Genomic DNA, 21677 nt, shown 5'->3' with positions numbered 1-21677 from the left:
TTTGAGCTCCTCCATAGAAGCGTCCTCCATTGTACGTTACGCACAAATTCTACTACGTCTAATTCCTTTTTCTTACTAAATTTGATAAAGGGTGTGTCACATCAAATTGCATCACGGAAAAAACGCTGTAGAAATTCGCCCAGTAGACCGATCCTTTTGAAAATTTTAGACAGTAAAATAAAAACTATTAAACAACTTTTGACATTTTCTTTTTATTCATACTTCGAGCCCGAGCCCATATGCTCGCACCTTCCTCTTTACCCCGTCCATAAGGTTCTATACAACGTCAGGTTGTAGTTTTTTTTGAACAGAAATCCATTTTCTCTTGAAGTCCGCCTCCGATTTGACAACTTTTGGGTTCATCCGGAGGGCCTGCTTCATAATCGCCCAATATTTCTCTATTGGGCGCAGCTCCGGCGCGATGGGCGGGTTCATTTCCTTTGGCACGAAGGTGACCCCGTTGGCTTCGTACCACTCCAACACGTCCTTTGAATAGTGGCACGAAGCGAGATCCGGCCAGAAGATGGTCGGTCCCTCGTGCTGCTTCAATAGTGGTAGTAAGCGCTTCTGTAGGCACTCCTTAAGGTAAACCTGCCCGTTTACCGTGCCGGTCATCACGAAGGGGGCGCTCCGCTTTCCGCAAGAGCAGATCGCTTGCCACACCATGTTCTTTTTGGAAAACTTGGATAGTTTCTGCTTGCGAATATCCTCCGGAACGCTGAATTTGTCCTCTGCGGAAAAGAACAACAGGCCCGGCAGCTGACGAAAGTCCACTTTGACGTAGGTTTCGTCGTCCATTACCAGGCAGTGCGGCTTCGTCAGCATTTCGGTGTACAGCTTCCGGGCTCGCGTCTTCCCCACCATGTTTTACCTTTCGTCGCGATTAGGAGCCTTCTGAACCTTGTATGTACGCAGGCCCTCCCGCTGCTTGGTCCGCTGGACGAATGAACTTAACAAATTCAGCTTATTGGCGACATCCCGGACCGAACTTCTCGGATCACGTCTAAACTGCTTAACTACGCCCTTGTGATCTTTTTCACTGACGGAGCATCCATTTTTGTCGTTCTTCACCTTCCGGTCGATGGTTAGGTTCTCGAAGTATCGTTTTAGTACTCTGCTGACCGTGGATTGGACGATTCCCAGCATCTTACCGATGTCCCGATGTGACAACTCCGGATTCTCGAAATGAGTGCACAGGATTAATTCACGACGCTCTTTTTCGTTCGACGACCTTTTTCCAAATTTACGAAAAATTGACAGTGAAGCATGGCCAACGTGATCTATACACTCTTATTTGATTATAAGCGAAAGCTGAAGATATAATTCCTAGAAATTAAATTTCTACAGCGTTTTTTCCGTGATGCAATTTGATGTGACACACCCTTTAGAGAACATCCGTATGTGCAAAAATATTCGCAAAAAGTTTTAGCAAGAATTCCAGTACGTGTGCGCGACAGTGAATATATCCAATGAATAAACGTTGTTTCACCAATGTTTGCACACCAGATTTATCCTCGGACATTACAGTAGCGCCATCATAGCTCTGGGCCATAATTTTGTCAGCATTAAGACCAAAGTGCAGCGGAGGTTTTGAAACGTAAGCAGACAAACGTTTACTATATGTACAGGGTTCAAGTTGTCGAATGAACAAAATCGATAAGAATGCTCGAAATAAAACCACACCTCAACGAAAGAATACCAGTACATCCACAGAAATCATGAATGAATTTGTTCGTTTTTTTATTAGCATCATGCTCGCTCGGGGTGTTTGGTGCTGTAGACTCTTGCGGTCTCGTGCCCACTCTCAAATTTAAATGACGTCAAGAATAGAAAGAGAAACAGGAAGGGAAACGATGACAACCACGAACAAACACTGAAGAGTGGTGGTGTATTTTCCATCGTTTTCATCGGTTCGTTCAGCAGAAATATTGAACCTAAAACGTCATTTTCACGCAAGGCGGCGCATTAGTGGTAGTGAGCGTTTCATACGTAGTTGGCTGTGTTTGCCCTATGTTTGGATGACGGCGGGTTCAGATGAATGGTTTGAACCCGGTAGTCATTACTGCTTATTCCGTAGCGTTAAGGCTATGTTGCGTGCGGATTGGAGTGAAGCCAAATGTAACTATCAGATTATATTCTTCACAGTGGGTTTGAGTTCCATCAAAATAGAAAATAAAATAAGGATATTCGGGATAATATGGAAATCACAAAAAAATTACCTTCGATAATTCCTCTTCCATCAACAAATGTGAAATAATATACATTTTATTCTGAGATTGTCTACCTGTCCTATAAACAGTTTGAACAGGCGGACGAGACGCCTCTGTTTCATCTAACGGCGTATACCTGAATATTATTGCGCATGTCAATACGATTTGATTTGCACACTTTTTTCTACTCAACCTACCAGTCCAAACCAATTTCGACTATTAACCCCTTCACGTATAACGTCGAACCACACTCGTAGCGATCAGACTGTGCCAGAACGTACAAAATCGAACCTCACTCGTCGTCTATCGATGTGAAATGTAGAGATGTGCCTTCCGCTCATGAACTGTTCCAAAGAATCGACTCTTTGAAGTGAATTGACACGGAACAGCTCGCAACAAAAAAACAAACAGCTCTTCAGCTCACTTTGAAAATGATGCAGTAGGGAAAAGAGCTGTAGAATTTCAGAGTGTGTGAGCTGTAAGATTCAAATGAACTGATTGCCTCTCGCTTTTTGCGTTATGACATCAGTTCAGTTTCATTTATTCCTTGTCTTTTTAACTGTTATATTCGCGTTGGCGGCGTTGAGCTTTGTTTACCAGTTTAGGGGGCGTCAAAAATAATAATAACTGACTTTCAGGCAGAATGAACACTTTTTGAAAATTAAAATTATGAATGAAAATCAACTTCTGTGTATCAAATTAGTATTTTATTTCAATACATACTTTGTTTGCAGGCGGTGAAAAAATCTCAAAATAAAAGACAAGTTTTTGAAGACAACTTCATATTATAAACAAAAGTCTCAGTAAAAATGTCGGAAATGTATAGACAAATGGCTAAAAAAGATTGAGGAATACGTGTTTCAAGCAATTTATTAACATGGTGTGAAGAAATTCATTTAAATTTTAACATTTTAAAACTGGCTTCGTGTATTTGAATCTGAGAAAGATTACACTATCGAGTTTGGGACCCAAATTGAAAGTCGCCACCTAAGTGGTGCGGACTCAATCCACTTCATTTTCAAGCAAATTCATGCATGTTTTCAAGCGATTTCTTGCAATAAATTCTTAGACCACCAGAGATGCCAGATTTACAAATATGTTTGTGAATTTACAGACATATCTGTAAAACACTTTTTATTTTTGTTGTAGACTTTGGATATAATAATATTTCACAGGTTTTTGAAAAATAAAAGGGCTCTATTCATCACATCAAAGATATTTGACTCGCCATATGCCATTTTTCCATAGTTTTAATACAGAAAAGTTATTATATTTAGTTTATATCAATACACATGACGTTAGACCAGCGATACTCAACCTGCGGCCCGGCAGTCTTTCTGGTTGGCCCATCTGGTGTGTATGAAGTTTGGAACTCATACACATAAGTACTTTTGCCCTGACATCATTGCAGACGAAAGAGAGGATACGGTTATTCACAATTAATGAAAAATTGCATTCTCTGCAGGTAACGAAAAACCTTGAACGAAAATTGTCTCTGATAATTATTTTTTGTTCTAGATAAGATTGTTTTGCTGAAATGCAAGGAGATTTATTGAAAAATAGTTAAGCTAGGGTCAGGACTTTGTCTTCTAAGTATTAAAACAAAATCGAATAAAAATTTTCATTCTATTCTCAACAATTTACATTCGCTTTCGGGTCTGCTTATGACGAAATATGGGTTACTGTTCGTTATTGTTACCACAGACATGGTTCATGGCCGTGTGGGGATCTAAAACTTGTATAGCCTTGCATGGCGGATGGAAAATATACACTGTATTTTCTTATAAATTTCATCAACGACAAGACCGCAAGCCTTGGTGGATGTCCAATATATCAACGAAGAAATACTGATTTTTATAAAAATTAACAACGCGTATGTATGTGTATGTATGTATGTGTAGATCGTTGAAACATTTAAACACACTTACGACACATAAGTTATTAAGTGGTCCGAAATATCAATTTTTCCACTTTTTCCCAAAATTGACAAATGAAAATTAATAACTTTTGAATCACTGAATCGATTTAGATGATCGACATATAAAATTGAAACTATTGACTTAGCCTTTTATTAAAAAATATTTAACATGCGAAAAAAATAATTATATTGACGTAGGACTACGTCTAACCGGAAGATATAGGGGGTGAAATGGAAATCTAGGCACTGAACAAGAAGGAAAAAATGCAAGATATGGAACGCTTATAACTCGAGCATTTCTCAATAGATCGCAAAGGTTTTTGCATCAATTGATAGGAAATATATCTACGCATCTATCATAACGAATAACATTTCATTTTTCATGAGATAAATAATTGAATAATTGTGAAATATCAAGCATTGCCAAAATGCACTATGTGCCCATTTTTGATTGGTCCATTTTGTGCTCCTCAAATCGTACCGACCAAAACGGGCAACCAGAGCAGCAGCGAAATAGAATGAAGCACGATTGGAAAGGAAAAAGGAAAAAAAGAAAGAAACATTGGTCGCAGTCTCACACATGCGTAATTCTCGAGCCAGCCAGTCAGCTTAAAAATCCCCGCTCCGCTGCCGTAACGATCATTCTCATTCAAACCGTACACCACATCGGTTCGCATCACAACCCATCAACAAACCAACCCAAGCAGCCATGTCTGGACATGGTAAAGGAGGAAAAGTGAAGGAAAAGGCAAAATCCCGCTCGAACCGTGTTGATCTGGAGTTCCTCGCAGGGGTTGCTAGGCCGAGCGCGTTAGTACCAGTGCACCAGTCCACCTAGCCGGCGTTATATAGTTTCGGCCGCCGAAGTGATCGAGTTAGCTGCTCGCGACGATAAGAAAACCCGCATTCGGAACAGAACACATTCGGTTCGGTGGACATCAAGACAACAGGCAGTTGCAGCGAGTGGCGAGTGGCAAACGCAATCGCAAAACGGCATCAGGTAGCTGAAGAAAAAAAGTTTGTTCTTTATACAAACTGCTTTGGTGGCAAATCCAGAACAAGGCGGCATCGAGGGCGTTCGAAATGGTTTTTTTCAAAACCACGAGTACAAAGTTTACTAAATTGGAACCTTTCCATAAAACAAGGCGCTTTTCAGGGCCATTAAACCTTCCAAAAAAGAGTTTAGGAAATACAGTTCAATGCTTTCTAAGACATTATCCAAAATAATAATAAAACACATGATTTTTTCATAATTTGTTTGCCAGGATCTGATGAGTATGTGAATTTGGCAGTTGTTCTGAGCTTATTGATAGTTGGGGACTTTCCTGATTATTCAATTTTCACCAATTCTTAAGTTGTTTCCAGATTGAAAGTACAGTAATTTACAATTAGTTCGACATTTAGCTAATTGGACGGACATGTAATGCGACTTATTTAGTTGGACATTTTTGTAAACATAGAGATCCATAGAGATAGTGGTAATGCGACGTGCCATTGAATGTAATTTACTGTAAAATATGTCACAAGCTGGATGGGAAGAAATTTTCCAACTGTGAAAGCTGTGGCGAGTGGCAAATGCAATCGCTAAACAGAAAGGTTTAGCCGAACAAGATGGGGATATCGAGTGATAACAAACAATAAACTCTTTAGATTGAAGATAATTTTGTGATCCTGAAAAGGACCCTTTTTAGCCTGCATGTGAATCCAACGAGCGAACAAATCGTAATGAATGTATTTTTTTGCCATCGCTCCCTTTTAACGCTCATTCGTTCGTCTCGTTTGATTCGCCCCTCTGGCTGAGTCTGCCGATTTGTCTCTATCCTGTGAGTGTGTACCGCTAGAGTATAAAACACGCGGACCACAAAAAAATATCTTATTTTCTTTCAAACCGTAAACCCGTGTGGTTGTACGGTATCGGCATCGTGGATGTTACAAAGGAGGACAAGTTAAGGGAAAGGCAAAGTCTCACTCGAACCGTACAGGTCTCCAGTTCCCTGTTGGTCGCATTCACTGATTGCTCCGCAAGGGTAACTAGGCCGAACGGATTGGTGCCGGAGCACCAGTATACCTAACAACGATTATAGAGTTTCGGCCGTCGGAGTGCTCGAGTTGGCTTGCAAAGCTGCTTACGACAATCAGAAAACCCGCATCAAGAACAGAGCAGCTTCGGTTCGACGCTCATCAAGGCAACAATCAGTGAGTGACAAAGTGTTTCTCCGGCACGTCGCATTAAATGTAATTTACTGAACAACATGTCACAAGCTGGATGGGAAGAAATTTTCCAACTGTGAAAGCTGTGGCGAGTGGCAAACGCAATAGCTAAACAGGAAGGTTTAACCGAACAAGATGGGAATATCGAGTGATAACAAAAACACAACACCAAAGGTTCTTTTCAGAACCATCAACATATTCATAAAGAGTAAACAGTAAACTAATCCATTTTTCAGGTAGATAGGTAGGTATTCACGTAGGAGAAGAAAATAAAACAATATATTTAAAATATATATTTAACAAAAGCTGTCCCCTTTGTATAGTCCTACGTCACTTCGGTTATGTCCCCGACATTACCCACCCGTCTTTTTTTTATTAATTATTGATCGTAGTCGTTTTTTATTTTTTTTATGACTTTGGACTAGAGGGCGCTATATTTTTATATTTTTTCTTGAAAGCTGAGGATTTTTGCATAACATATCTCGATATCAGAGATGCTATTTTTATGTTTTTTAGATATGATGTTTCAAAGTAATGGTGGTTCGAAAAATCATGTTTCCCCCTTTGTTTTTTTTTACTTTCTGCAAAAAATCGTAACATTTGAACTACTGAACCGGTTTTGATGATCGATGTATTAAATTGAAGCCAATAAGCAAAATTTGAAAAAATATCACACTTGCGGGAAGGATTCTAGTAGCATAGTTCTAGTTTAGTCACATATGAATATTGATCGAAGACTTAAAACTTGTTAAATTTACAAATTTATAACTTAAAAACGATAATTATAACATCTCTGATATCGAGATATGTTAGGTAAATAATCCTCAGCTTTCCATAAAAAATATAAAAAAAATATAGCGCTCCTATCTTTAAACGAGAAAACTATGAAAAAATAAATCAATCAATAATTACAAAAACAAGAATTAAATTTTTTCGCAAAAGTAACATTTTTCCAAAGAAAAATAACTCGTAAGCTTCAATTTGATATGTCGATGATATGAGTCGGTCCAATAGTTCAAGAGTTATATTTTTGTAGTGGGAAAAATGGGGAAAATTTGTTTTTCGAAACATCGATTAGTTTTGAAAAATCATATTTCAAAAACGAAAAAAATAGCATCTCTGATATCGAGATATTTTATGTAAATAATTCTCAGCTTCCAAGAAAAAATATAAAAAAATATAGCGCCCCTAGTCCAAAGCCATGAAAACATTAAAAAACGACTACAATCAATAATTACGAAAATAGGATCCATATTATCTGCAAGTTCAATATTTCTCAATTAAAGCTCATTGGCTTCAATTTGATATGTCGATCATCTAAATCGGTTAAGTGGTTCGAAAGTTATAAATTTTAGAAAAAAGTCATTTTAGGAAAAAGTGGAAAAAAATAATGATTTTTTGGATCACCCTAAAATGGAAATGGACACCCCAATGAAAAAATAAAAAAATACGAGTCTAATGTTTTGCGATAAAGAATAATATTACCACTTTTGACGAAGATCTGAGAACAAAATACAATCTTACGTGCATCACGATGTACAAAGTATTCATGAATATGTGAAAATTAACGTTAAAAGACATTTCTATAGATCTGCACACTTTTACAGACTTTTCCACATTTTTAACAGACATTCACATGTTTTTACAGACTTTTTTTTTAAATAATCTGGCATCTCTTCCTTCCACTTTTAATCGAATATTTTCAAATCGCAGGAGTAAACATTTACGTGACTCTGACTTCGTTTGTTTTTATTTCGTTCGGAAAAACGTTATGTCAAAGAGAGGGGACATTAAAAAGGCGTAGCTCAGTGAAAGGCTGAGATGCTCTTTCAGAGATACAATGGTTAATCAAACAATTGACGGAAAAATGTAGTTCGTTCATTTTGTTATTTTAATTTTTTTTGCCCCTGACAACAATACCTCTTTTATAGTGTTGATTATCATAAGAAAAATAACACTCCTGATCGTTGGATCTCTTTTGACATTTCAATTGGATCTTTTTTGACAGCCGTTTTGATTCAGTCCGCACTACCTAGGTCGCCACCAGACGTCGACACTGACAACAGAGCTGAAGAGCTGTTCATAAAGAACAGCTCTTTTAGATGAGCTGAGCTGTTCATCATGATTAACTGGATTGCATGCCTCTAGTAAAATGGATATATGCTTCAGGCGTGTGATAATGGTGATAATGCGGGACTGCTACGATCGTAAGTAAGATACACACACTCAGCAGAGTATCGAAACGACTCACTGTGCTTATACGGCAAGGTGTTACAATTTTAACAAAAAACACCATAGGTGGGTTAAGGCCCATTTATACGTTGCTAGTAGCTGACTTGATAATGAGGAGCTACTAACCCGGTGGACTAGCTTGACAATTGGTTGACTCGCCTTGTCCGTTCACACAGTGTGACCTGCTGGAGAGAAACTAGATACTACGGCACGGGTTTACCAGGGATGCCAGGCGATTTTTTAAATATCTATCAAATAGTCATCAACAGTAATCAGGTCCGAATGTGTCAGATGATTGATCCGAAATCGACTTCTTTATTGGCATTTTTCGTCTTAGGTTTTCAGTTGAATGTATCATTACACAATTTTATAGCGAAACACACGCCGATCGTGTTTAAAAATACATACGAGGGTCACTATTTATATTTCGGGAATTGGCAACACTGATGTCATGTGAGTCCATCTGATGGTTCCATCGTAAAGTTTGACATTTTCGACGATATACGTACTCAGAACATTTTGTCATACGGACGCTATTTGTTTATTTTATATTTAGTTGCAAGTTTGGTCTCAGCAAAAAATGGAACTGAATCATGAACATTTTCGTTCGATGATTTTTTACGACTTTCGACGTGGATTATCACAACAAGAGTGCGTCAATCAACTTAATTTGACTTTTGGCGATGAAGCTCCATCAAAAACCACTGTGTATCGCTGGTATAGTGAATTCAATCGTGGTCGTAGTTCGCTGTCCGACGAGTTTCGTGAAGGTCGTCCAAAATCGACTGTAGTGCCAGAAAACATCGATGTTGTGCACGAAATGATTAAGCAAGATCGTCATGTAACCTATTGTGAGATTGAGGCATCCCTAAGCATTAGTTCCACCAGCATATATGCGATTTTACATGAACACTTAGTTGTGCGGAAATTATGTTCAAGTTGGATCCCACATAATTTGACAATCGCTCAAAAAAAAGGCTCGTGTTGATTGGAATAAATGCTTTGAAAATTGGTTTAAGCGCATGCAAAAGTGTATCGATCATCGTGGCGAGTACTTTGAAAAACAATAAAAATATATTCGCAGCTTAACTATTTGTTTTTGTTCCTATTCCCGAAATATAAATAGTGACCCTCGTACTTTGTGCTGAATTTCTTCGAACTGAAGGTACTATCCGAAAAAAGCAGAAAGAAAAAAAAATCTGTGAATATTACCAACAGTTTGTAAAATGAATGCCAGATGCCACACACATCCCTACCAATGATTGATACATTTTACTACGCGGTATCGGTAACTTTGACAATTGTCATTCATATTTAAAAATTGCATTCGAACGTTTGTTTTATCCCTTATTATTTCATTTCGTTGCTGTATTGTAGGTTTTTACATATGGTCCACCTAATCACGCAGAGCGCAGAGAAACCGATTCAGAGCGGTGGTACTTTGCGAACCACCAGTGGAGATGGAGGTATCGTACTGGGATTAACCGGCGGAGAGGGTGATAATTTGGCCGATAAACGCCCACATGATTTGGTGGACCATTCATTTTCTAAGCTGGTTAAATGTGATAAGTTTTAGCAATATTTGCGGGGACTGATACATTAGGGACTGCTATGCAAGCAGTGTAATCTCAGTCCAACGGCAGTGCTCGGCTACGGGACATAAACCATACGCAGCGGAAATTGGCAGTGGTCTTTGCCAGCAGGTTAACGTGGCCGAGCTGCCTGCACCGCAGGTTGTCATAATACTTTGCAACGAGCTCAAACAGAAAGCGATGTGTAACTTGAACCTGGATCTGTACAAACTGTATCGAACGACACCACTGAACTAGGCGAGGTTAACAAACTGCGTGAATCACTCAACGAAAATCTAATCAACACCGATCTGAGCAGCTACTCACCGTAGTTTGTAGCCACGGTGCTAAAGAAGTTCTTACGGGAGCTGCCCGATCCGATAATTCCGGTTATGTTTTACGACAAATTCGTCGAAGCCTCAAGAAGGATATCCGATATTTGTTTAATATAACTTTTTACTAACTATCCATGTATCTGTCCACATAGAAATTACCAGTGATGCGGTAGCAGTTGAGCATCTTCGGTTGCATATTCTGTATCTGCCAATTTACCACAACACGACGCTCAAGTACATCATGATCTGAAACATATATGCCGAATGCAGTACCAGCGGGGACTGAAAGAGGAGCCGACAATACTGATACAAGGGTGGTGCCATATTCTAATGCGTCCTTCTTGGGAGAAAATTGTGTAAGTATGTGTGCCAGCCTTGTTTGACTAACACATGTTAATTTGTTTGTTTATTTTCTTCCAGTCAAATTTTGTATAACACGGAAAACCACTTGCGGATAATGGAACTGTTGTTCTACAAGCTGGACTGGAAAGAAAAACTATCAGAATTTTTGTCTCCTCCTGCGGTACTACCACGGAAAATCTCCCGAAGTGGGGCTGTGTTACAACAGCAGCAGCAACAACAAATACCCAGTTCATTTACTGTTTTACCCAGCAGCATAGGCTGCTTAAAAAAGTCTGTGATCTCATCCCCGGCATCTGGGATACAAGCGCCCTTGGTTGGGGTGTATGATGATGCCGGTAGCAATAGTAGTAACGGAACAGTGACTGCCGAAAGTCGGGGGACAGCGTTGATAAGAGCAGTTGGTGATGCAAACACACCAGCTGACCTGACAGATTAAGTCAACGGATTCCTTCCTCGAGTTCCAATTTTATTTATATAAAAATAATTATTTATCATTTTTATTGATTACAATAAACAAATAAAAATTTTTGTTTTCATTACAAATGAACAGAAAATGTTACGATTTTATACATGATCAAAACACCATTGAACCGACGTTGGATTGACAAATGACCCCGTGTTTAACAAATTACATATATGTTTAGGGTATATGTTATACCAACGTTGAACCGACCGCTTATACTGGGTCATACTGGCCGCTTTGACATTTGTTTACCATTGTTGTTGTGTAATATGTACGAATTATTCGTATTGCAAAAAATTACTAATCATTGGTGATATTTACCAAAAAAATACTAATTTTTTCTAAGAGTGTAGGCGACTTGATTTCGATGCATGGGTGCCAGGTGATTTTTTCAGATGTCTTCACATAGTACGAAAAAATGTCTTCGAAAGTCTTCACAATCATATTGGAGGAAACTAAAATTCATAACTTTATTTTGAACAATGTTTGATAGATTATTCAAAGTTTATTCCAATTGATTTTGTTATATAGCGCGTTTCATTAAGCTTTCCTACAAATCTTGAAGTTTATTTCAAAAAATGTGAACAAAATATATATTGCACAAGGGCGAACTACATTTGAAGAATTTATAAATGACATGCTAAACCGTTGATTGAGTGAATATTGCCCCAATTCTTCCACAAAAACAAAACTGTGACAAGTGTTCTATTGAGGTGGGCTCAAGTGCGAAAAAATATAATGGATGACTCTCATTTATTAAAGAATTTTTATAAATAACTTAATTTGTGTATTTCAGCTTTGAAGTTTTGGTCAATCAAATCATATCCATATTACTAATTATTGGAACTGTATGCGACCGGAAAAGCTTCCATTTGTGAATGATTGTTAAAAAAAGTGAGAAAATATCCCCTAAAAATCAATATACACTACTGAAATGTATGTCTTCATAGTAAGTCAAATGTCTTCAAAATGAAGACATGTCTTCTAACCTGGCATCTCTGTTTCGATGTGTTTTGTTTATACTTATCTATTTGGCCGTTTGGGTTGACGAAAAATGCTTTTTTTCAGTGGGTTTATTTGAAAGAGAGTAAAAAAATGTTCGAAAGAGAACATTGCTTGTGAAAATTCGATCCGGTCAGAACATTGATAACAAATAAAAACAACTAGGTTGATTAGTAATGTAATGTTATCTGCTTAGTCAGATTAAAATTGGTTTAAACCTCGGAGTCTATGATAAAGAAAACCATCGAATTAATGCTTTCTGTTTGAAAATATGTATGTGTCCACAAATCAAAGTGAACAGTGCAGGAAGCAGTAGAGCAGAAACTGCGAATTTTTTAACAAAACATTTTCGCAACAAGTTTGCGGAAAATTTGTGCGTTGTGTCGAGGGATGAATGTGGAACTTCGTGATTTTGAAATTAGTGACTCCGAGGCAGAATTACTGATAGCACCTTCCGGTGGAGGTCGCACGACCAACAAAACATACGGCGGAGTTTCATTGCGCAGTCGAAGAAAGCCATTCAAGCTGGGGAATTTTCTGAAAAATTTGTGCTGGTAAGCATTGCGATTGTTATCGAATAGTTGAATATGATTAGGAATTAAATGATCAATTATGCTCATTATATTGTATGCGATAAACAAGGTAGCAAAAAAATCGAATTTAAACCATGATTCACAACAATAAATCAAATGGCGCATCTCTACAGTTCCGTCGATAACAAAGTAATATTATTACATTATGATTGGGGTCATTCATGAATAATTTCGTTAAAATGTCACCTTTTATTTTGTGTAAGACTATTTTCAATATCTTGATTGTCATGTACAAAATACGTGCTTTGTCACAACAATTTCTTCGGAATGAGATAAACCAAAACAAACGTCAGCTGTCAGAACATCCGCCCGCAAAATTGCGGTTTGTTGTTGCGGATGCTGAATGTGTGCGTGTGCACTCGGGACTCAAGAAATGTAAACAAAAGGTTGTTTTATTATGAATGAAGTTGTGCCATCGCTGTTTCTTTCATTCATGCTTCGATGGTATAGGTACCGTATTTTTCACGGAAACGTCATTCATAGCGATTCATAGTGTACCGATTGAAGTTGGGTGCATCGTTTCGTTCACCAAAGTGCTCTTCGCTTGCATTTTTTGTTGTTGTTGACCATCCAAATCCACCAAAATTCATGAGCTACAGGTAATCCGCGCGATGGAAGACGTGTCGCAGCCAATTCCATCGATTCCGGCGGCCACTACTAAGGAAACAATCCCACTGATTGAGAAAAATCGCAAGAGTCGATTCTGGCTGAGGTACGTAGCCGTCAGGATTAGCCTTTCGGGGAAAACATGACGAATCAATGATGGCGTTTCATTTATCAGTATCTTTTTCTGTTTTTTTAATCACTCAATATAAACACCTAAATTATCAAAGGATTTATTGAACAAGGCATTCAAACAGTTGAGTCATTAGAAAGTTTCGGTCATAATAAGAATCTTAAAGTGACGTCGGTGGCCTGAAAAAAAGTGGTATCGATTTTCACCTGTGCTCGTACCACACTTTTAGTTCAGGAACGAAAGAATGGACGATAAACATAATTGCAAATAAAACAAAATATGAAACATTGTGATTCGTACCATTTTTACTGGGTAATAAGTCTTTGAACAACATAACGTCGTTACACCGTTATTTTTTTGCGAAAATCGTTAGCCTAAGATCGTTAACATAAGTGGCTATCGAAAGTTTTGTCACTTAAGAGTTTTAGTTTCTCCCACCCACCACAACACAAAACGATTTCTCGAGAAATCGTTCAACAAGACGAAGTCATGTTTTGCTTGCATTGTTTATAGTAATGGATGATTAAATTAAATGAGAGCACACTGGGCAAGCCGGAGTAATACAATACTTTATTCGAACCTTTTGATACTAGCTTAAACACATGGGCTTGTATTTAACCAGTGCCGAAAGTGTTCACTGTCACGACATTCAAATAAGGCGAATTTCAGCCTGTTTTATTGATAACCTACTGCTTAAGAGAGAGTCGATAAATACGAAACAACACTATCACTTAACACCAGTGGAATGAACATCAACGTCAGCTTGCCATGAAGTTCATCTTTGATTTGCATCTTCATGTTCGTCATGATATTCGTAACGTCGAAATTGAAGATCATTGCGTGTTAGTGAAAATCAAAGCATAAAATTCAACGTCAACCAATTGAGAGTGAAATCGATTAATGGTGAAGGATGGCCATTCATCACACAAAATTCTTGTTTTTGGCGACTTCAGCAATGGAATGTATAGGTACTTTTGCTATATTTGATGAATCTACTCCCGATTGGCCAGAAATGGCATACATCCCCAATCATATGGACAATGGGTGACAATAACAAACGAGCGGAAAACGAACATAATCTTGTTTTGATTTTCGGTTTAATGATACTGGTTCTAAATGACCAACAATAATATAAAATCCTTACGATATGAGCATTGGATAAAAGGGCTTCAACAGCAGAAGTAGTATATCGTATTCTGATGTCATTTTGGAAAAGAAGATGGTGACTTCCGGTTCATTGAAAACGGCCCTGGAAAACCAAAAATGGAGTTAGTGAAGCGAAATTAGCCAAAGCAAGTGTTAGAAACTATGATCGTGTTGGAGCGTAATGGCGGTAGTAAAATCGCATAAGAGCGAAAACGGAAACGGATCGTATATCTCAAGCTAAAGAACACGAGTTCAATTCTCACTCCCGACGTTCTTCTGAAAACGGAAGTGACGAACCAGCCAAAAAGTGTTGAAATGGATTTCATGGCACCTTCGATTTTACAAGCATTCTTCTCTCCATAACACGGTACCTCCCTAACTCGATGCCTCTCTTACTCGATGTGTTTTGATTCATTTTTCCATGGATTTTTACCTCCCTAACTTGATTGATTTTCGCGTACATGTTTTTGTGCGTTATTACCTCAGATTTCAATTGCCCTTGAAAGTGAAGACGGAGTGTTCGTGTCATCAAACAATTTCTTTTCAAGTATGGAAAACCACGAGAAACATTTCAAGCGAACAATCAAAACACTAACCATTGCGCAAGGTTTGAGCATCATCGAGCAGGTCGAAAAATATGGACGGAAGGGGTCTGAAGCTGCAAATAATTTCAGTATTGCACAAAGTGCGGTATCAACACTACTCAAACTAAAGTAAAAATGGAATCGGAATGGAAAATTGTATCTAGACCAAAAGCATATAAGGTTGGTCAGAATCGAGAAGCTGGAGCGGTCAATGAATTTTTGTCTTGTCAAGCTAGACAAAATAATTTACCCCCGTGGAGGCGATCTGGCGTAGTGGTAACATCCATGCCTCTCACGCTAAAGGTCATGAATTCAATTCTCACTCCCGACATTCTTCCAAAAATGGAAGTAAAAGTGACGAACCAGCCAAAATGAGTTGAAAGTCACTATAATACAGATAAAAAAAAAAAAAAAAAAAAATTTACCCCTCTTCTATTCTTCGGGATATGGCTTGAGAATTTGTCCAGAAACTGGGAAATCCTAACTTTAAAGCACAACCAACATTGACGGGAGTGATATTCCGCTGGCATAATTAATGTGTCGTGAGCGATGTCGACGGTACAATACCGTTCGATTGCTCAATGTTTTTTAATAATTAGTGGACCAAAACGTGATTTGCTGTGATCTGATGCCAGATACCGATATACCAGAAAGTGTTGAAAAACCTGAGAAAAACGCTGAAGATAGTAGTTCTATTGAGATGTTAATTCGAACGTTAAATCAAACCTGAAGAATATGTCCGGAATATTGAAATCAACTGAAAATGTTTCTGTGAAACTATTCGAACATTTCTTTGTGATTGAACAGTTCCTGCGTGATCGTTACAATTCAGTTTGAGTAACATACTTAATCAATATTTTCTTTGTTAACCTAGTGCCTCGTGCAAGTCGGACTCGATTATATACAAACTCGATTATATATGATTCGATTATGTAAAATTTAGGACTCGATTGTATACAGTTTGAAAAAAAAGGTTTTTTTTATAATTCAAATATGAATAATTTCAAGAAAAAAAATTAACCTTTCAGCATTATGGTGAAATTTAAGTGGCTTTTATAAGTACAGTGGATTAAAAATCGCGATTTTTGAAGATTTTGATTGAATCTTCATCAGGAATTGTTTATATCGATATTGCAGCGAAATTAAGAGAGATAGAAGTTGGGCGTGCTCCCGTGGCCGAGTAGTTAGCGTCATAACTAACATGCCGGGTGTTCGGGTTCGATTCCCGTTCTGGTCGGGGGAATTTTTCGTCAAAGAAATTTCCTCCGACTTGCACTGTGATCACGCGTATTCTAGAGCTTGCCACTCAGAATGCATTCAAGGCGTGTTATTTGGCATAGAAATCTCAACTAAGTACTAATAAAAATGACGCAAGTAATACTACGTTGAGACGGCGAAGTTCCTCTGGAGGAACGCTAGTGCCATTGAAGAAGAAGAAGAAGAAGTTGGGCGTCAAAGAACAAATTGTAGAGAGGTTAGAGAGCTTTAATTTAATTGATAGAAACAATCAAGTTTAGTATGAATTTTTTGGATAAAATTAATAATTACAAATAAAAAAAAACTTTTAAATTTTCCACTTCAAAAATGTTATTTTAATCCACTAATTTAGATGTTCCACTACTATATCCTGTACTAAATTTTCTCATCTTTCAAATGAAAGCAACAAAATCGGATTACGTAGCATACTTTTCAATGTAGAGTCAGTTTGAGCCAACAGAATCCGAAACAAAGAAAAAGTTCTATAAGTCTGTCATCGTTGAAATTCAAACATATGCGTAGAAGGATTTTTTTCGTGAAATATAACCGTCTATCACCTCCTGAAACATTCTGGAAAAAAAAAAAATTTTTATATGAGAAAGGTGTTTTTTCACTTTAAGGGAATGAATCAAAAATTCAAATTAATACCATAATTGGGACACTTACCCTAATATATCACAATTTAAGACATAAAAAAAAATGGGAAAAAATGTTCTGTATCTCGATACCTCCCTAACTCGATGGTCCCTTTGGATATCGAGTTAGGGAGAGTTGAGTGTATATATATATATATATATTCTGTATATATCTGTATATATATATATATATATATATATATATATATATATATATATTCTGTATATATATATATATATATATATATATATATATATATATATATATATATATATATATATATATTCGTTTGTGTACGCGTCAAAAACTCGAAAAATGCGGAACCGATTGAGCTCAAAGTTGGACACAATATACAATCCACTTCGAGGAGTGTTGTAACGGCATAAAAAATTGGAAAATTGGGAGAAAAATGATTTTATATATGACCACAGCGCGTTTTTGAAATTGAGCTTCTAATGAAAATCGACTATTCAGTAATGAATATGTGTACTATGTGAAGGAAACATCCTTTTTCCACGTGTTTGACAAAATCATGAACTGAAATTGTGTTTCGAAGTTATTTATAATTTACCGATTTCTCTCATCTATCTCTATATATATAAAAGTTATCTGTTCGTTTGTGTGCGCGTCAAAAACTCGAAAAGTACAGAGCTCGAACTATGATACAATATACAAAACAACCAAACACATCTAGGATTGTTGTTACAATATATAAAAATGAAAAATTCAACTCAACCATGCAACCACAATGTGCCACAGCAAAGCGTGGCAGGGTACAGCTAGTACAGTATAAAAAAGAAAAAGAAAAATAAATGGAACGCTCAACCGCTCAACACCGCACAACGGTCAACGCAATTATCTTCATGGGAGAGAAATTCTAATGTAAGCCTAACAACACATCAAAACAGACATTTCCCCATGAATTTTTTTCGAAGATATGCCGATGTGAAAAAATAATGAAATACCGCCATGAGATTATATTTCAAAGTTGTCAATTCTGTAATTGTTCTGATGTAGCAGAAATGTGCAATCCGTCGGAGCATTTCGGACGTGATTGACATGCAGAAGGGCGTTACAAACGCAAGTCATGTTCCCATCGACGTGAAGAGGTTGGGGAGTGAATAGAACGGCCGGTGGTTTGCCGCTGTGTTTATTTTCTGATCCGGTTTCTGGTCGCTGGTTTAATTTGGTCGAGAACAATTCCCCCAAAATGCTGTGCCGAAAAACAATAGGTACAAGACACTATAAGATAGCCCTGTAAACCACACTCAGTCTCTTTCGTCAATGAATCATCATACGGTATACAAGTCTTTTTTTATTCGGTGTGATTTCATATTTTTTTATGAACGCATGAAACATCACTGCTTGGCGTTCTAGTTCAAACCTCTCATCTGATCCAGCCGTCATCCAAGCACTTTTATGTATTTTCAAGTGCGATAGGGCAAACACAGTCAACTACGTATGAAACGATTACTACTACTAATGCGTCGCTTTGTGTAAAAATGACGTTTAAAGGCCGTTTTATATTATCCAACACATAGCGTAAACGGCAAGTACCGACACGGGCAGACAAATACATGATGTATTTATATTATCAGGCATAGCAATTTTTATGTACGGCGCATACGGTGCGGAGAAATTTGTTTTCGGAGCGGGAGAGTTGATTCGCGTTGACAAGCGTAGCTTCTGGTGATTGAACCGATGTCATACCGAAGAGCGACGAACGCACCCATACCACGAACTTCGACCTTTGATTTGTATGTATTTGTATGTAAAATATTCTTTTCGAGAATTCCTTCATGCATTTGTCTGAAACGTGCTGTAAATGCTCGGAGTCGTTCCGCTATATATACACATACACATTTGAAACACACGCAATAATATTTGTCTTGCATGAAACGTGCCATGCCGGTTACACTACGTGTCTGATAGTATAATATAACCTTAAGGTTCAATGTTTTCTGCTGAACGAAAACGATGGAAAATACACACCACCATTCTTCAGTGTTTGTTCGTGGTTGTCATCGTTTTCCTTTCTGTTTCTCTTTTTACTCCTGACTGCTTACATTTCAAAACCTCCGATGCATTGGCCGGACATGTGGATGAATTGGCTGCGTACTGGTTGGTCTTAATGATGACAAAATTGTGGCCCAGAGCTATGTGGCGCTACTGTAATGTCCGGAGATAAATCTGGTGTACAAACATTAGTGAAACAACGGTTATTATTGAACTTGGTTTTGCTTCACTCGTGCACAAACAACAAGAAAACGTCAAGGTTTTTCAATACGATCTCATCTCTTGCGGTATTTTTCTCGCAGTCATCAAAACGCAGTGAGACATTGAAGCAATTTATGGAGACCAAAATACCAAATGTTAGCAAATGTAATTGATTTGAATTATGTACCTATCAATGAATATTTGGGTAAGATTTACCTTGGCAACAGTGTCTTTGATGCTGAAACTTTTACTACATCCAGAGGTCTTCAAACATTCATTCTTGAGTTCAACACTGTATTCTTGCTCAAACTTGTTGCGAATATTTTTGCACGGATGTTCTTTATGATGAAATTTCGAAAAAAAAAAGACGTAGTAGAATTTGTACGTAACGTCAAGGCTTGTCTTGCTTCTATAGAGGGGCTCAAAGCAGATAATCATTTAGATAGTACGCTCAAAGATGCAATTGATGTATCTGAAGAAACTATGAATGACAGTAACGTCATCAATTTCCGTCGTTCAGTGTTTTTTGATCCATTCAGTGTTTGAATTGATCCATTCATTGAAAAAATCGCGTTCGTTCGTTCAAATATGATCTTACAGAAATCATTTCCCCCAGTGGCATTCTTTTGTTGTTACGCGCTACAAATCTCGACACAAAAGAGAACGAGACAGCTTTGCATCGGTTCGCACTTCATGATACACCAGCACGCAAGCAAAACCATCATGTACGCTTTCGGTGCAGAAAGTCTATTTGCTTCTTTGCCTCTAACATAAACATATCGAACCTCTCCATGCATCATGAAACAGCAGGATCATACGGACTACGCAAAGCGAATGATTCATATTCAACTAATGCAGCAGATCCTGATTCTTAAGTCACAGGGAGTGCTAACTGTATGATTATTTAGCTCGATAGAGGCAAAGGGAAGGATAGTCAGATTATATTTTTCATTTTTAACGCTGCTTTTCCTTGAAATATATATATTCATATAGACCGCATAGTTTTACTAACAACACCGCTCGAGTGAGAAACAAAAACTCCCTCGTTTTAGCTCTCCCCATTCGCTGCGCTCCGCAAATGGTGATCGAATGAAGACGTAATTTTTCTTGTATCACTTCTCACTCTGCACTTGTCTGTGCAGTGGTTTCGGGACGATATATGCGGTTCAAATTTGTATGCAGGCTTCGAAAATGGTGTGCGATGTTTGGTACAGTTCGGATATGCAATCAACAGTCTTCGTTCCTCTCTTGGTTTAATCATTTAGTGTAACACAAGTGATTACAAGTATCTTGAACGACCCACTCATGTTTGGTTATATATTCGTGAGAGGTTACTTGCATGTTTCTTCTTCTTCTTGAATGGTGTTAACATTCCCTGTGGAACTTTTGCCGTCTCAACGTATGTATTAACTAGCGTCATTTATTAATACTTAGCTGAGATTTCTTAAGCCAAATAACACGCCTTGAATGTATTCCGAGGGGCAAGCTCTAGAATACGCGTGACCACAGTGCAAGTCGGAGGAAATTTCTCTGACGAAAAATCCCCCGGCCAGAACGGGAATCGAACCCGAACACCTGGCATGACAATATGAGACGCTAACCACTCGGCCACGGGTGCACTACTTGCATGATACATTGTGTATCATTCGATATCAATCGAAATCCAAACACTGCCGTCGCTTATATGAATCGATTATAGACAAAATTATTGATAAAATGACGAAACGGATTAAGGAACTAGATGAATACAAATTCGTCGCTTTGTTGAATCACGAAAAATATGCCGACTTCGATGTCGCATTCTCTATTGGGAATTTGAAAATGCTTATTTCATACCACTCGAAATTCGGGATTATGATGATGACTGTGGAAAAAGATTTCCTTTATGAGATAATGCAGATGCCTTTATGTTATGAGGAAATCATTGATAAGTTTGCGCTCATCTTTGACCGTAGGATTCTTTTGTTATACAGGCAAACCTGTTTTTGTGCGGGTGATAGGGACCGCACAAAAATTCGTGTTCGCTACACAATTTGAAAGAAAACTATTTGTTATGCGGCGGATAGGGACCGCATAAAAAAGGTTTCCTCTAGAAAATAACCCAAATCCTTATGATTTCATTCGTGATCAACATTCGATTTCCTTTTTTCACTTCAATAAGCGGCCTACTCACTCGCGTAAATCATAAAATCAACTCTTTGCT

At 37.8% G+C, this 21677-nt stretch overlaps 1 protein-coding gene and 1 pseudogene across 2 annotated transcripts in view; both read left to right on the top strand.

The window, feature by feature from the left end:
• Positions 1-9934: 9934 nt before the first annotated feature.
• LOC129773597 (beta-chimaerin-like) lies at positions 9935-11276 on the top strand (annotated as a pseudogene).
• A 1127-nt stretch (positions 11277-12403) lies between these two features.
• The window catches only part of LOC129776314 (probable phospholipid-transporting ATPase IIA), a 29516-nt gene continuing 20242 nt past the window's right edge, over positions 12404-21677 (top strand). The window contains exon 1 of one of the 2 annotated variants that reach the window (XM_055781890.1): positions 12404-12859. In XM_055781890.1, coding sequence (XP_055637865.1) covers positions 12696-12859 — 164 coding nt within the window. In that variant the 5' untranslated portion in view covers positions 12404-12695. Of the gene's footprint in view, positions 12860-13386; positions 13611-21677 lie in introns of those variants that run through there. The other variant, XM_055781891.1, reaches the window with a different exon arrangement.

Source organism: Toxorhynchites rutilus, chromosome 3 (assembly GCF_029784135.1).
Source record: "Toxorhynchites rutilus septentrionalis strain SRP chromosome 3, ASM2978413v1, whole genome shotgun sequence".
Taxonomy (NCBI): domain Eukaryota; kingdom Metazoa; phylum Arthropoda; class Insecta; order Diptera; family Culicidae; genus Toxorhynchites; species Toxorhynchites rutilus.
The sequence above is the reverse complement of the archived record's forward strand: the minus strand, read 5'-3'. Positions and strand labels throughout refer to the sequence as shown.